The sequence below is a fragment of the Fundulus heteroclitus genome, chromosome 4, assembly GCF_011125445.2.
Source record: "Fundulus heteroclitus isolate FHET01 chromosome 4, MU-UCD_Fhet_4.1, whole genome shotgun sequence".
Lineage (NCBI taxonomy): Eukaryota > Metazoa > Chordata > Actinopteri > Cyprinodontiformes > Fundulidae > Fundulus > Fundulus heteroclitus.
Genome location: NC_046364.1, coordinates 35,183,522 through 35,201,548, shown reverse-complemented (window position 1 = coordinate 35,201,548; position 18,027 = coordinate 35,183,522). Strand labels below are relative to the sequence as shown.

The window sequence follows — 18,027 nt, the reverse complement described above, 5'->3', positions numbered from 1 at the left end:
CAATAATCTTCGCTGAAAACTGAACTCTGATAATGAAACTGGCTAAATAGGAAGCGTTCTTGTTTTATTATCTGCAAACCCATTGTAAAGAATGATTACACGTGAAGAGATACAGTATATTTCAATTGTTTATTTTTATGTGTGTTTATTATGACTTAAATCCGATGAAAACCCGATATTATACTAAAATTTTGTTTCCCAAAAAAGTTTAGTATAACACAGATTAAAATAGAAACTGACTTTACAGTTGTCCAGCCGGCAGTCAGTGACACCCTCCACCACTAAAATAAACTGCAAAAGGCCTTTGCTAAAGAAGCTAGCTCTTCACACAATGATCTATCCGAGCAAATTAATGGAAAGTTTAGCTGAAGAACATTGTGAAATCCAAGTTGCCTGAGGTCTAGTGTTACATTTCCGCAATATATGACCATTCAGGAGGCCGTGTCATCTGCTGGTGTCGGTCCACTGTTTTTATCCAGTCCCTGCAGCCGTCTTCCAGGAATAATTTTAGCGCTTCATGTTTCCATCAGCTGACAAACTTTATGGAGGACTGGTTTCATTTTCAGTTGCAGGAGTCTTGTGAAGAAGAAGATAAGAAATACCAGACCCAACAATGCACACAAACTGATGGTCATTATTAAAGCAACTTGTGCTTCCTTAAAACCTCCTTAACAGGCTGATTGCCTCAATGCCATGACAACTGCAATATTTAATGTCAAAAGAACCCCAACAAAGTATTGAGTGCTTCTTCAGTACATGGATAAATACTTTTCAGTAGGCCAGCAGTTTTATAACAAACTCCTATGTTTTACTGGTCTTATTTTATATTATGATTTTTGGAGAAAATTAAGTTGTACCTCTTAATAATTAAGCCATAACAATCTAAATTAACAGGTATCTATCTATCTATCTATCTATCTATCTATCTATCTATCTATCTATCTATCTATCTATCTATCTATCTATCTATCTATCTATCTATCTATCTATCTATCTATCTATCTATCTATCTATCTATCTATCTATCTATCTATCTATCTATCTATCTATCTATCTATCTATCTATCTATCTATCTATCTATCTATCTATCTATCTATCTATCTATCTATCTATCTATCTATCTATCTAATTTATTAGCTTTACTTTTTAAAATGAGTCACTGGAATGAATTCAGTGATTCTCTGCCAAATTCCATAACATCATGTAGTCAACATCAGTGTCTGATAGCTGCTACTTGCTGGAGCTTTTCAGCTTCGTTAAGGTCGGTCTTTTTTTCCCCAAACCTTCGCACCAAAGGATACATGGTTTGTTTATTTCTTCAATACTGATGGGAATTTGTAGCAATGCAGAACTGCAAAGGCCATGACACATATTATGATGGAGAATGCAAACAGTTAATATATTTTTTGTGTACAATGAGAGGTTTATTTCATGAAAATGGGTTTTAGTTTTAACTGTCTCCATAGTTAGCTGTTTTTACTTTATTAGTAGGTAATAGGTAATTATTTTACCAATATCAGACATGATTCTGCTTCTTAATGTCTGCAAATGCCCCTTTATGATATGATGATTGTGAAATTATGTCCTTCCCCTTGTCTTAGGTGTCAATTAGAAGCTGCCTGAAGGTTTTATCAATAAGCTGAGGATCAGGTGTATGGGTAGTGATGCATTGTACTCGACAATGTTTTGTGCTGAAAATGTTTTTTTTTCTTTGCGTCTAGTTTTGATCAGCTAGCCTGCCTTGGAGAATCACGCTCCCTTTCTGAACTCACCCTGGATGGGAATCCTGTAGCCCTGGAGACATGGTACAAGCAGGCCGTCCTGCGCTGTGTGCTTCACCTGAGACAGCTGGACATGAAGCGCATCACAGTAAGACTCACTGACTCGCTCTTTTTGTTTAGGGCATAAACAGGTTAATGGCCCAGAGAAGAAGTAGTAGTTAGAGGTGCAATGTTCACACTTTCCTTCCTTTAAGGTCCAACCTGCTGATTCGGTATTTTTTTTCTCTCTAAAGACAGGTAAAAGAGAGAAAAAGGTGCTGCAGGTTGTGTAGAAGAGGAGGTTAATTACAAGATCATCTCCATTTTTTGCATCGACACACATGCCCCTAACAGTTACCTGATTTATCTTCTTAACTTAAAAATGTGTACATGTTGGTTGATGCATCTACGTACAAGATGAAAATAGAGGGACTACTTATTTATGATATATGTAATAGAAATATTTTGTCTTTAACTAAGAAAGAAAATATGCATGAATGATAGACCTCAAACTTTGCATAATTCTTTGCTAAAAGTACAGATAGGGTTGGAATACCTAACCTGCTCAATATTTAAACACCACAACACACAAAAGCCTTTATGTATTTATACATGTGAACAGGTTATTTATACTGTCCTGTTTTCCGTAGGGAGTTTGTAAAGCATTGTAATTCTTCTTATAATACTAATAACCATTCTGCCACATGGCAGAAATATGCTACAGGTGAGTACTAGCATGCATGTAGAGGCTGTCCAGAAGTGAGCACCCAGGTCTGAGCTTGTACCTGAAAGGAATCTGGCAGTACCACACACCTTGCCCTTAAAACATAATTTTGATACAGTGAAAAAAAGTTCAACCCTTTTTTTCAGGTTTTCCCTTTTGAGGTCTAATGTTACCAGGTTTACCAAGTTTCATAGTCTCTGTGGTTTGTTAAATGTATTTGGCAAACTACTGTCTACACCTTACAATCCTAGAAGTGTGTCTGTTTTTCTTTTCTTCCACCAATTAAGTCTTTCTATTAACAACGATTTAAACGGTCTTCCACCTGAACTGCTTCGGAAAAACATTCCTGCTCTGCACTATGCTGTCACTAATCCCTCAGACCTCAGGCTGACTGCTGGTAGATTAAATCTTATTCATTAAAAAGGGAAAATAAGTTTAACAATTTAGAAGAACACGAAGAGGAAGTTTAAATGGCCCACATAATGAATGTGCTTTATTCATTAAGGAAAAAACAAAACTTAGTTTAAACATGATTTAAAAGATTACTAAAATGCTTGTCCTTGTGTTTTTTGTTTTTAACTACCAAGTCCAGTTATATGTAATACATTGCCTTACAACCACAAACTTCAATGTGCTTTATTTGCAACTTTTACCTGATAAACCATCTCAAAGTGCATCATTTTTGTGAACTGGAAAGAAATTGGTAGCTGTTTATCGACAATTTTAAGAAAATAAATTGTGTTTTGGTACGTCAGCTTTATACACATCTTGTAATGGATAATGATAGTGAACCCGAGCACAGAGTTACTTCTTAAAAGGTTTATTAAAAGGGATGAATCGTGGGAGGTTAAGCAGGCAAACAGAACAAGATTGACCAGATGCAGGTAGTGACAGGCCAAACCAGTGAAGAAGGCTGAAGCTGACCAGAACAGGCGATGTGGACTGAGGAACCACCAGAACGGGGAAACAAGCAAACTTGTCCAGCACACAGACACAGGCAATTCAGAAAAGTCAGGCTGGCTGAGCACACAGGAACTGGTAGAGGCAGCGCACATCACAAAAGACAAATGCGACATTCTGGCAGGGATGAGTTGGCTGAAGCAGGTGTATATAGACCGGGGGACAGGTGAGCAGAGTTGGCAGTAATTACTGGCAGCAGGTGAAGTTGATCTGGGTTAATTGACTGAGGAGTGGACTGAGCTGATTGGGTGGTGACAGAGTGCTGTTGGCTGAGGGGAGTGGAATTAGTCCAGAAAAGTACAAAACTAAGCAAACAAAAACATAAATAATGACACATTTAGAGAGATTTCTGTCAATTTTTTCTTTGTAAAATAGCTAAAGCTCATTCACAATTAATGAAGAGCCCCCTTTAACAGCAGTTTAAAAGCAAAGCTTTGAAGCATATTCTCAAATAGATAAGGTGCTTTGAGTTGACCATCCTAACACACAAAAGCTTTGCTTTAAACCATCCATTTGTAGCTGTGTCCTTTGCATTGTATTGGTCCAGGAATATAAACCTCTGCCCCAGTCTCAAGTCCTTTACAGCCTGTAAAAGTTTTCTTCAAGTATTGTCCGGTATTTTCCATCATCCATCTTCCCATCAACTCTGACCAGCTTCCCAAGTTGAAAGACAGTTCAACATGTTGCTACCACCACCATGTTTCTTAGTACATACGGTATGTTCAGGGTCTTATTTTGTCACACATAGCATGTTGCATATGGGTTAGCAAGTTAAATTTTCTTTCACATCTGCTGGATCCCCTACATGGCTTAAGACAAGCTTTTAAACAAAACGTTATAGCTTTCTCTCAGCAATGTCTTTTTTTTTTTAAAGTAATCATCTTTGGGCTGCACAGCGGCGCAGTGGGTAGCGCTCTTGCCTTGCAGCAAGAAGGTCCGAGGTTTCAGTTTAACCCTTGGTCTTTCTGCATGGAGTTTGCATGTTCTCCTTGTGCATGCGTGGGTTCTCTCCAGGTGCTCTGGCTTCCTCCCACAGTCAAAAAACATGATTGTTAGGTTAATTAGTCTCTCTAAATTCTCCTTAGGTGTGAGTGTGTGTGTGAATGGTTGTTTGTCTGTCTCTGTGTTGCCCTGCGATAGACTGGTGACTTGTCAGGGTGTACCCCGCCATTGACAGCTGGAGATAGGCACCAGCACCCTCGCGACCCCAAAAGGGATAAGCATGTAGGAAAATGGATGGATGGATAATTGCTTTATTTGCCATTGCAACTTTACTAAATTTGTCCTCAGCGTTTAACCCATTAATTAGGGAGCAGTGGGCTTTGTGTAGTCTCCGGGAAGTATTCAGGGGCTAAGGGTCTTGCTCAGAGGCCTAGAATGGCAGTATGTGGGATTCAAACTAGGAAACATGCAGCCTTCCCAGGATGCAAGGCCAATACTCCCCTATTCTTGTCTGATTATAGCCTCTTATTTTAGAGCCCAATAAGCAACTTGACAGTCAAAAGCAAGCCCAAAAAACCCAACCTGCGAAATTTAGAAGCCACTTCAGAAAAAAACAAGCCCAAAGTGGCTTATAATGAGTGGATTTGGAAACACTGGTCAATAAAGGTGGACAGCCATGTCTTGGTAGGTTTTCAGTTGTTGTCTTTCTACTTTGGATAGTGGTTTGAGCATTTCATTCAATGTTTACTAATGTTCTCTAACAAGCCTCTGAGGCCTTCACAGAACAAATGTGTCCATACTTTGATTAAATAACAAACACGTGGACTCTATGTACAAATGAGGTTGGTTCTGAAGGCATTCGTTTGTAATGGTTTTTATTTAGGAGTACCAGAGTAAAGGGAACTCTTGAACACAATGCCTCCTTTGTACACACACTTCGCAGATTTTTTATTTGTAAAGAAATTGGAGAATAAATAATTTTCCTTTCATTTCACAATAGGGTGTTTTCACTGACGTCACTGGCCAACTTCCGGTCCGCCATATTGGGTGGCACACTTCCTTATCTCTAGTTGTCTTACACGTATTATCGTATCGCGAATGGATAAGTACGCCAGCACGCTAGAGCGACCAGATAAGGACGTATATCTGAGGAAATGTTCCGTGATCGACCATATGGACCCGTATGCCCTCCACGGTGCCTTGTTTAGCCGTAATCCAGATGATTGGCCAAATGTAGAGCACGGCGACATAGTGCATTACCTGGTGTTCAGTGAAAACCCTCTGCACACTCTTGAGGAAATGAGAGCTTACAAGGATCTAGAGGCTCACAACCAGTTCACATCTGGTTATGTACATCAAGGAAATCGCCATCATACGTGGACGGGTGAGTTTTAATAAGATGGTAAAAATGTAAACAATCCGACGCAAATGTGTTGCACCGCCCGCCGGCGGCGGGCGGTGCGCGAAGGCGCTTGGCTGCAAGGCCGATCGACGCCGCTCGCGGCTTTAATTATTTAAGCAGAACAATGACCAGTGCAAAATTAAGTTGTATTTACCGTATTGGCGCCGGTAGGAGCTGCAGATCATAAAGCCAGCAAACAGTGGGAACACAGCAACTTGTTCAAAGGTAAGCTGCGTACAGACGGGTTAGCACATGCTAACCATTAGCGCTAACAACCACTCGCGCATGTAATGTACTTTTAACTTGCTGCTATGTGTTTCAAACGTTTAGAACACACTCTCATTGACATCGGGATACTGTGGAAAGTTATGTTCGGTCTTACAGCCGCGATCCAAGCGAGCCGACGATCTCTTTATCTCTGTAACTCGTTCAAAGGTAAGCTGCGCTCAGCCGGGCTCTGGCTCATGCTAACCGTTAGCGCTAACAACCACTCGCGCATGTAATGTACTTTTAACTTGCTGCTATGTGTTTCAAACGTTTAGAACACACTCTCATTGACATCGGGATACTGTGGAAAGTTATGTTCGGTCTTACAGCCGCGATCCAAGCGAGCCGACGATCTCTTTATCTCTGTAACTCGTTCAAAGGTAAGCTGCGCTCAGCCGGGTTAGCACATGCTAACCGTTAGCGCTAACAACAACTCGCGCATGTAATGTACTTTTAACTAGCTGCTATGTGTTTCAAACGTTTAGAACACACTCTCATTGACATCGGGATACTGTGGAAAGTTATGTTCGGTCGACTTACAGCCGCGATCCAAGCGAGCCGACGACTCTTTGTTATCGCTAACAGTTGTTCTCCGTGGTTGCGCCTCCAGGCAGGAAAGCGGTGGAAAATTAATCTGTTTCTATGTTTTTCCCATGGCGATCATGTGTTGCGCTGTTACAGCCCACAATACAGCAACGGTTTACCATGGTTGAAATCAAGTTAAGGTGAAATTAATCAAATTAAAACACGGCTGAGAGAGGGAGTACAGTATGCGGTAGTAATAGGCAGTAGAGGCGGCGGAGGCAGTCAACACGACAGCCGTGGAAAGTAATAAGTCATAACGCCCAAGCCCTATTATTAATATATTCTTCTTATATGTTTTAAATACTTAACAGTTAATTACCTGTGACAAAGTGAGCACCGCAGACTCTGGCGTATTCCAGCTTAACACCGTCCAAATCGGACCTGGATATCCGTGTCAGCCATAGGTGACGGCGTTGTTCAGACAGCTGTTTTTTTTTTCACACTGATTCACTATTACGGCTGGTAGGCGATAGAAAGCGTTTATCTCCACCTCCACGGGCCGTGCAACCAACCATTAAACACGTTTTCCCCATTGTTCACTTCCAATACTGCCTAAGGCGTCATACAATGCAGGTCAACGGTGCGAAACGACTGCCACCCAATATGGCGGACGCGCTGAGTAGTCACGTGAGCGTGACGTCAGCTGAAAACACCCTATTCATTCTACTTTGTGTTGGTCTATCACATGACGTCCCAATAAAACATATTGAAGTGTGTGATTCTAACATGACAAAATGTGAAAAAGTTAAAGGATTATAAGTACTTTTATAAGACACTGTGTCTGTTTTTTCAAACTTTCAAAAACTACGCAATTATATGTAACACAGTTTCATATAGGAAGATGCCTTCTAATGATCCTTTTGATGATACATGCAAATTTGTTTAAACTCACTACATATTTAATGGCTTTAAACTTCCGCTGCAAACAAAACAAAGAAAATACTTTCATGTTTTATAAAAGAGAATTAAAAAGGAAATGATTTGCATTCATTTCGTGCGACAGTATTCACAAGCTCCATTCAAAAGTACCCCCAGCTGCTGAAATGCTTTCCTTCATTTCAATGAATCAAACTCTGTGAATCAGTCTGAAGCTTTGTCTCTGCTAGCTTGTCATTGAAAGCTGAATATCCCCTCGCTCTTAGCCAGCAGGCTCAGATTGTATTGGGAGCGTTGCATTCTGGGAGTTCTGCCTTTCCGCAACAGCTGGGCTCAGTTTATTAGAAACTGGAAATCAGACAGATAATCCCGCGATGCAGTCGGCTGCTGTGAGAATTCCTTGCCCTGCTTCCGTAGTGGTCGCTCTCTGGTGCTGAGAAAAAAGTCTCTTAGTCCCAGACTGTCTCTTTTGTGATGCACCCCCAAGCTCTGATGAATAATTCACAACTCATGAATGGAGCGACACCGTGATTGCACCAGCTTTCCTTTTCAGGACGAGGATCGGCGCATGGCAGGTGTATTGACTCGAAAAGAGGAAGAAAAGAAGAGGGAGAGTCACAAGCAGACCATTCAAAAGGTACCCGCCCTATCTGCTTTGCTCTGCTGTTATAATTATGCCTGGATTGAATGTACTGACGTACCATATAATGTCAAGTACAGCTAATATTACAATGTCTGAAATGTAAACCTTTCAAATTGCAGATTAATAAGAAGCACCACAGAACCTGTTTTTATCTGTGCTTAGTTGTTTTTGGTGTAAAGATGAGTATTTGTTGAAAAAGTTCTGATTTGCGTTAATTGAGGCTAAGTTTGCATTCTTGTATTTAAGCAGCTAGCAGCTACCCTTTGTGTTTTCTGGATATTTCTCAGACATTCACATCTACCCTCTGTAACTTGCCAATTAAAATATATAGAAGAAACAAAACTAAAATACTATACTATTTTATTACAGTTTTCTTTTAATACTAATCCCTCTTACCTCTATTTATTATGTGCCTTACAACCTACATTGGAAGGCACTGTGATGTCTGTATGTTTTTGATTTTTCATTGATATTACATGCATTTTTTGAACAAACTCACAGAACATTTGGGATAAATGTTTTGGAGGATCAGGCATAGTCCAGAGGGGAGCGTGAGAGGGGACTGATAAAAGTATTAACCCCCCTCACAGATTTCTCCTGTTTTGCTACATGTTTCAGATCATCAGATTTAGGAAAAACATATCCAAACCAACCAGGCCCTGTGTCAAAAAGTATTTGCTCCCTAAATCTGAAAACTGGGTGTGCCACCCTTAGCACACAGTTCTCCACATCGCTTAAAAGGATTTTAGCTCGCTTGGGCAGTTTTTGAATATGAAAAATCACATTTAAGGTACCACAAAATCTCAATCTGATTTAAGTCAGGGATTTTTTGGTTTCTTAGCCTCCCGTCCTAAAGCTGCACTATCACCCCCATCATGTTTGACTGTTGGCATGGCTTTCTTCTGTCTGAATTGATGCGTTGGTTTAACACCAGATTTAACAGGGATGCACACCTTTTAGAAAGTTTTATATTTTTTCTCTTAAGTCTAATTGGGCGTTTGTGTTCCCTTTGGTCAGCAATGGGTTTGGTCTTGGAGCGCTACCATTTTTTGCCCAGTCTTTTTGCTGGGGTTGAATCTTAAACGCTGACTTTATTTTAAGGCGAGTTAAAGTCAGTTTAGAGCCAAGAACTGCATCGGTTTAGATGCTGTTCTTGGTTCTTTTAAGACTTCCTAGATTATTCGTTCATATTATGTTGGTGTGGTTCTGGTAGCTACTCCTAAGGAAGGCTCAGAACTGTTTAATAGTCTCTACTTTCCTGTATCACTGTGTTTTACTAAAATCCCAAAGGGTTAGAAATTATTTTGAAAGCCTTTCCAGACTCGTAGATGTGAATGACTTTGTTTTCCACCTTCCTGAATTTCTTTATTGGGGTATAACATGCTGATATTTGAGATATTTTATCTTCCTTATCCTTATCAGACAGGTACTATTGAAGTGATAATAAAATGTTCAGTGCGCACAGCATGAAAGTAACAGCAAGTAGATGTGTGCACGGTACAGAAGAACATGAGAAAAGAGAACACCAGCACTCTGTATTCTTTCTTCTCTTGATGATGTGGGCAAGGTGGACGTAATTTGGCTAAATGCCATTTTCATCCCATTTACAGATAAGAAAGACTAACAAACATATTTATGCACAGGCCAGATAACACGCAGCCAGTTTGAAGCGTATCAGACAATTAACCCAAAAAGGAAATATTTGTGTGAAGTCAAAAACACTCTAAGAACAACAAAATACACACCATCTATAACTAACCCTAACTCTATATAAATACAAAACCATAGAAGAGTAAAAAAAAAAGTCACAACATTTCAGCAAGCATATAACTGAGAAAACAGTTCAACACAAATTCCTTATTCCAACCCTTGGGGTGTGCTGTTTGTAAAGTGTCAATCCTGAATGCTTCTCTTCGTAACAAGAGTATCTCTCTTTTAGGAGCAGACACCATTTCACAACATCTCAACGTCAAGGAACAGATATCATGCCCTGCTGTGGTAAACGTGTCTAGCTGCAGGGAATCTCTCTTTTTTATTCCAAATATTACTTTTGTCAGGATTAAGATTTCTATATTAGTCTCCCCTGGGAGAAATTATTTCTGGACAGGGGAAAGCTACTAACAGCCCACAAAATAAAACTTTAAAATGTCCAAAGAATCGCATAAATAGCATAGAGGAGAAAGTAAACAAAACAGATAAACTCATGAAAATTCATAAAACACTCATCGCATTACCATCCAGTCATCTTAACAAACGCTCTACTGAGTCACAAGCATTTTATTCAAAACTATTCATCAACAGGCCCCCAGGGGCCTCCTCTATTCTAGATCATCTTTCTTTCTTAAATCATGAATGATGTTGACAGACAGGGATGAGCTAGTTTTTATATTGGTTATGGTTACAGAGTGGAACTCGTACTCAGGGTACAAAACATGTGATGTCGGTTCCAGCATAATTTTATCTGCTTGATAGATTCTTGAAAGAAAAGTTCTTGAGGTGAGCGGAGAGCCCGCATGCCAATGATTTTGCCTGCAACAAAATCACTGGATTGTTGATCTGAGATTTGGATTTAACTGTCAAATTTGCAAACCAGCTGCTTAGACCGTATCGAAAAACGGATCCTATTGTTGCTCTGTGAAAATCCAGAAATCCAGATTTTTAACTATTTTAGTTTTGCCAGATCCCCTGTGGCTGGCCACACTTAACAATCGGTAAATAAACCTCAACTAAACCTTGGTATTAAATCCAAGCAGAAATATACAAATGGACCAATAAATAAACAAATACACTGTAATAAATGTAATAATTAAAAAAATATATGTATATTAATATGTAGATGTCCCTTTTATTTACATTACCACATGTTTTATAATTTATTTCCAACACATAATTTATTTTAGCATTTGGTTTTAATTTAGCTGTTTTTTTCACGTTTTTCTTTTACTTATGCATTTACGTTTCTTTAATTTCCCCCTTGAATTTCCTTACCTTGATTTTTTTCCCACAAGCCTTTTCATTTCCCTGCATTCTTTCTGCGTTTTTTCTGTCTCCTTTTTAATTTTTCCTTTTGCATCTGTTTTAAATTCTAAAACTTGGCAAAGTAAATAAATGAGATGTTTAAAATCTAAATATAAAAAAATGTCTAATTAAAATTATTAATTCATTTCAAGTGCACTGATTTATTTATTAATCCATTTATACATTTTTGTTTTTATTTTTAATTTTGCCAGTTTCGGTCCTCCATACAATGAGCTGGCTTATTTAAAGCTTATGTGTGTATTTGATCTGTTCTTCAAGGAGAAACGCCGTCTAGCAATCCGTAATGCAGCCCAGCAGTGGGAGGGTGTCAAGGCCTGCTTGGAGCTGCCTCCAACAAATGGCTCTAAGGAGGACGCTAGTCCAGAGAACAGCCCTGCTCACAGCCCTGCACAGACCAATGGCCTTGCACAGGAGACGTCTCCAGAAGAACCAAGGTGCACGTTGCATGATATTTGTCTTATAAATCCTTTTATTTGGAAACTTTTGGAACTACTATATGGCAATTCCTACAGTGCATTGTAAAGCATTCATAACCCCTTGAATTTGTTAAAATGAATCATGTTACAGTCTCAAACGTCAATGTATTTTATTGGGAATTTATGTGATGGGCTAACTCAAAGGTAGTTGTAAGGAAAGGAACATTTCCGCATAGACAGCGCTTTTAACAGCTGTTACAGCTGCAGGTTTCTTGGTTTATGTCTCCAAAGCATCCACATCTGGAGGCTGATATTTTGCCCGTTCTTCTTTGCATATTAGCTCCAGCTCAGTCAAAGTGAATGGAGAACATATGTGAACAGCAACTTTTACTTCTCACCGCTGATTCTCAGATCTCTAGAGCTGAACGTGGACTGGGCCATTCTAACACATGACTAAACCATTCCATTATAGCGCTGGCTGTGTGGTGGAAGGTTAACCTCCGCCCTAATTTCATGTCTTTGGCAGGCTCTCGCAGGTTTTCTTGCTCAATTGCTCTGTATTCACCTCCATGCATCTCCCTACCAGCTCTGACCATCTTCCATAAAATTGAATAACCGTTCAATGTTGGTCATACCTTGTGGTGAATTTTCGGTGCGACTTCTAATGTTGTTTTTCCAACATTCAATTTCTTCTTGCCATTTTTTCATTAAGTCTCAACTTGCAGAAAACACCACAAGAAGATGTCTTTAGTTTTACCATGGATCTCTTCGTTCCTTCAATGATTAATGTCCACCTTGTGGGCGGACAATAGGTTTACAGTTGTGCCATACTCTATTTTCAGATGTCGGATTGATCTCTGTGAGATGTTCAAAACTATCGCTATAGTTTTATAACCCTGCTTTAACCTTCTCCATAACTGTGTGTTCGTTAGTAACAGAAAATGTCACTGTGAATGATCGTTCACTCCTCTTAACGTCAGTATTTTGTACAGCCTCCTTTTGTGGCCATTCTGGCTGAAAGTGGCTTTTGTCAGGATCTCCAAAATGGGACTTAATTAGTTGATAAGACTCACCTGTGGTTGTCAATTCCCAGCCTGCATTTAAGTGCCCTCTGTTCGTCTCCCCATTGTCGGGTCGCTCTGTGGATTCTGTGTTGAAGCCTGTTCCCGAGGCCGTGTTTTTCCTGTTTGAACCCTTCCGAGCTTGAGTTGTATCCCGTTTTCCATAAGTTACCTCTATTAAAGACTCTTTTTTTCACCATGTGCCTGACTCCGCCTCGTTGCCGCCGTGGTCCTCGCCACCAAATCATAACAGCTTTAAATAAGTCTCTATGACCTGTCAACATTTTGCAACTTGGATTTTTGCCCTTTTCTTAATGCAAAACTACTCCAGGTTTTTCATGTTGGATTGTTTTTGCCTTGTGAACAGCAATCTTAATCATAGATTGTCAATTGGATTGAGGTGTGGACTTTGACTAGGCCCTTCCAGCATAATTAAGTGTTTCCCCTTAAACCATTTGAGTGCTGCTTTAGCAGCATGCTTCGGGTCATTGTCCTGCTGGAAGGTGGACCTCTGTCCCAGTCTCAGTAAAGATGGTCTTCAGATTCATCACATTAAATAAGAATAAAGAACATTTAAATGTCAGGTTGGATTGTATAAAAAACAGATGAAATGCCAAGGAGGTTGAATACTTTTGCAATGCACTGTAAATAACTGTTCAAATGTTTATGACATTCATATTGTGCCAGCTTTGCTATGGATATGGACATTTCTAGTTTTAGTTTTCCTAAATGAAGGTTTTCCAAAAAGTTTTTCAGACATTTGTGGCTCTATAGGATGATTCCAAAATGCCAGGGCCTTGCTTTTAAGCTAATTTCTCAACACAGAAATTAATCTCATAGCCAAAGAGACAAGGTGACAAATGAAGGAAAGTAGTACCGCTCAGATTAATAACTATTACAAAGTTTTTTGGTTTGTTTGTAATTAACCAAATTTTTGTTTTTGCAAAACAAGTTGGCTTCAATTAGCCTTTTTACCGACATCTGCACAGGTTTGTAAAAATTTTGTTTTTGGTGTAGCTGAAGGTTTTTGCATGTTCTTAACAGACGGATAAGTCCAGGGTCAGGACCGGAGCGACCATCAGTGGGAACCGAGAACAGACTCCGCACCAACAGCCGTCCTAACAGCCCTCGAGATCCAAAGTGAGACTAAACTTCTCTATTTTTTTTGGTGCTCCTTGAACTTCATGCTATAATACTATCCACAGACCCACTCCCATCTACTCATAAGACAGTTGATCATTTTATCAGATTTGTTGTTTGACTTCTGTGACGGCTGCTCTGTTCCTATAAAATCTTTAGCAGCTTAAATGGCATTTCAGCTTTTAAGAGTCGAGTGAGCAAGAAGTCAACAACAGCTGGTGTGCCCAATCCACCTTGAAGTATTCTCAGGTAACACAGTGACCCTGTTATTTACCTGCTCAGGCCTAAAATACTTTGGTTAGTAATGCACCTTGTGAGACAGTAAACAACTGTCTGTGGGCAATGATTAAAAACAAGTTTTCTCCTGCCAGTGTTTATGACGTGACGTTGTAAAGCTGTTTTGTGAACTCTAATGTCTGTGAGCTTCTCTTGCACAGACTGTGATCCAGCTCTCGATGAGTTATGAGAGGGAGGGCTGAGATGAAAGCGAGGGCTGTCTCAAGGACGATTATTACACGTTTCAGATGAATGCCTTTCCTACCTGCACCATGAAGCGAAAATGGCCCCAAAGCAAAAGCCTTCAATGCTAACTACAGTAATCCCACAACTCCAATGTTATTTCAGTGACGCTGCTTCACAGGTAGAGGGAAAAAAAAAATACAACCCACGTTATTCAGTCTGGTGTCTCGTGATGATTTTCAAGAAGTATGGCTTTGGCATGTATCGTATGAAAATATAACACTGACTTAATTTGGAAGTCAAGTAAATCTTTCCTAAAGGGAACGGTGGGCAGGAAATTTTAAAGAGCCTAGTCACGTATTTTGACCATAAACAGAAAACACAAAAAACATACATTTGTCTTCAAATAAAACAGCACCAGCTAAGCGTTCATCCCAATAATGTTGTCCTTTTTGAGACTGAAAAGAACTTTGCGCCGCACACGATCGGCAGACAGAAACATTGTTGCACCGTCTGCCGGCAGTACTGCACCGCTATCAGAAAGCAAGATGGCGACAATTGATGCAGCTACTGTAAGAGCCAGTAGACCGTCCTGCAATGCCTCGCAGTAAGATGACAGCTCAGCCAGGCTTAAAACCAACCCCATCCACAGCGTCAGGGTTACTTTCTCATTCTTTTCACACCTCTGCTGGACATTGCTGACTCCATCACTTCTCCATATTTCGTACTTTGGATCATGTGGTCTTGTTGTGGTAAATATAGGCTCCTTCAGAATACCCTTAATAATAGCTCCTAGCTCTTGTTCCTTCACCTTCCACGGGATCCACAGCGAGAACTCTATCGTGGGGAGGAAAGGAGCTTCGGACTGCCGTGGCGGTTTCGGACAGCCTTTAATTTTGACATCATTACGTGACGGAAATGCACATGTAGGATGCAAGTCAAATCTGGGCCTACAGCCTTCTGAAAATGAACTACAACGTGTGCGCTCACTTCTCTCTGGACATTTTTGTGGATTTCCGTGAGGTGGGCTGTACTGATACATCATGTCGCGCAAAGGATTGTGGGATATCTTAAGGGTTCTTCACGCCGATAAGGGACGTCTGGGGCTCCTAGGCAAAACTAGCCGCTGTAGGAAGCATACAGGCTTCTTTTCCTACCTCCTTCCTCACTGTCAGCACTATTAAGACTATTCACGGCGATTGCTGACACACTTCTGCATTGGCTATGAGTCTTTACTCTATAAGGGTATTCGGATTGAGCCATATACAAAAGTGTTTGGTTTACTAACAAATAGAGCAAAACAAAGTGTAAAACACATAAATAAAATATAATAAGCCATGTTACATAGTGATTAAAGTTCTACATGCTTCGACACATTGCATCGTCTCCCCCCACTGAGATTATAAACTGATGATATAAAAACTGGCTCCTTTTGAGATGCTTGAGTCATTATTATTGCTTTATTATCTATAGGCATTCTGCCTCAGGTCCTTGGAGAATCAAATTTGTTAGAAATAGAAAATAGAGGAGGCTTTGTCCTTCTGTATCACAGAGACAGTGTGTGATTTGTTTTAGATCACTTATGATATTGTTATCTCAGAATTTTCTAGGCTGCTCAATAGACAGGGGTCTCATTTATGAATTTTGCGTACACACAAAATGGGGCCTGAAACTTGCATATGTCACTTTCCACGCAAAAGGTGGGATCTAATAAAAATACAAAAACTTGAAAACTTGAAAAACTTACAGCAACTCTGACCCAGGGGTACGCTTATTTTGGAGATGGGGAAATTGGCGACGCAGATAGTAAAGTGGTGAATTGCAGCCAAACCGCTTGATCATTCCTCTCAGACGTTTAATTTCACTCCATAGCAGCCTTTAATCATAGATGGACTTTGCTAAAAGCATTCAAACTCACAGTGTTATTCATGCCTGTACTGGTGACACATACTGTAACGACACATAAGCACCCTTCAAATAAATAAAAGGGTGCCCAATCCGTCAGCAGTCTGAAATAAAAGTCCGCATAACATTTCATCTGGGTTTTCTACCATCACATTCCTCTCCCTGATTATCACCAGGGTGTGATTAACAGATAAACTGTGACGATGTGTGCAGCAATTACTTTAATTGCTGTAAACGGTGAAATACACCTGTGCGTAATGCTGCATGGTGGATGCATTGACACTGCTGGAGGACATTGTAAATGGGCGAGTTAGGAGGAAACGTAGTTTCAGCGATCAAAGATGTTCTAATCAGGATTACGGCTGTCATCCGTACTCAAATACCGTTTAAAACTACAGTCAAGCTTAGGTTTAATGAGTTCTTTAGATTTGGTCAACATGTGTGCTTTTTTTACCTCTGATTTTCACATTTAATAAACTCCTCTGTGATTTTTTTTTTCTACGTGGCTGCCATTTTACCATGAAAAAAAAAATATCAGCTGAACCATTTCAATGCACATTAAGGTTCATGAGGTGCTTTGCACTGACCATTGGTTGAATCAGGCCGTGCAGAGGGTGGAACATGAGGCGGAACTAGGTACGCAAACATTAAGGTACAGCTGTGATCTATAAAGGCAAATTACGTGCTGGTGTGCAGGTTTTATGAATCTGAATATATGTATTTTAGTGTGTGCCGTTTTCTTTTTCCTTGGCATATGTACACTTTTTGTATGGACTTTGTAAAGTTTTATAAATGAGACCTCAGAACTGTAGTTTTGCTCTGAGTGCACGACTAATGCTGCGTTCAGACTGAACACGATTTGAGCGTCAAAAAGGCACCCAGGGCCTTAACTTGGCGCTTGTGCAGAAAGTTTTTGACACTCTGAGCAAAGTGTGGCCAGACTTCCTTTTCTCAAATGCAGGGAAATATTTCCACTGTAAAAGTTTTGATAACTTACCCGAGATCCCAACTTCCCCGCTAACACAGTGTGAAAAAAGGTTTTGCTAGATGGTCTTAATGTATTAATCCAAATGTCATCAACAAATACATGACATGTTAAGAGGGTCTATAAATGCAAATATTGATAAATCTATTGTTTTTCCATATTGTTTGAAATGTGTGCTTTTTTGCTATAGTTAAACAAAATCATCTTTGTTACGAAATGTTTTAAACCTCTTAGAGCTAAATATCAGGCACACCTTTATTTACCAATAATACAGTAATAACACTTCAGAGTTTTATACAATTCAAATGACTGTGCCAGCCTGTGTTTGAACAAAAATAGTTTTCAGAGAGCTCAGTGTTTTTTTTTATGAACATTAACCAGCTTTAACAAAAAACATTAACAAAAACCTTTGCTTAATCTTATCCTTTTCTTCTAATTTACCATAAGGTTGCTTTAAATGGAAGAGGATTTATTGGTAAAACTTCTATTTGCAAGCTTTTTGTCTACTAGTTCATAGATTTGAAACTTTGGATGTTAGTCTTAACAGGCAGAAGCACGAATTTTAAGATGAACGCCACTAATAACGGTCAATGTCTGTCCCTAAGCCGGCCACGATTTTCTTCTTGTCTCAGTTTTCCTGAGATTTAGTAAATGGCAATCTGCCCACCATGTTAGCTTCTATTAGGATGTACAACACTTCTTCAACCTCATTTGCTTGTTCGAATGGAAATTTACTTTACAACCCACAGCAGTGCCTCTGCAAGCTGATCGCCACTCTCAAATTCAGACATAATCACTTCAGTTTGTTTAAACGGATCTCACGATTCGTTGAATAGAGAGGAATTTTCTTTCATGTTAAAAA

At 39.7% G+C, this 18,027-nt stretch overlaps 1 protein-coding gene across 3 annotated transcripts in view; it reads left to right on the top strand.

The window, feature by feature from the left end:
• LOC105930470 (leucine-rich repeat-containing protein 49) overlaps positions 1 to 18,027 on the top strand; it is a 51,233-nt gene that overhangs the window by 19,311 nt on the left and 13,895 nt on the right. For all 3 annotated transcript variants that reach the window (XM_036136470.1, XM_036136471.1, XM_036136473.1), the window contains 4 exons: positions 1,723 to 1,870; positions 8,071 to 8,154; positions 11,458 to 11,633; positions 13,721 to 13,816. In XM_036136470.1, coding sequence (XP_035992363.1) covers positions 1,723 to 1,870; positions 8,071 to 8,154; positions 11,458 to 11,633; positions 13,721 to 13,816 — 504 coding nt within the window. The remainder of the gene's footprint in view (positions 1 to 1,722; positions 1,871 to 8,070; positions 8,155 to 11,457; positions 11,634 to 13,720; positions 13,817 to 18,027) is intronic.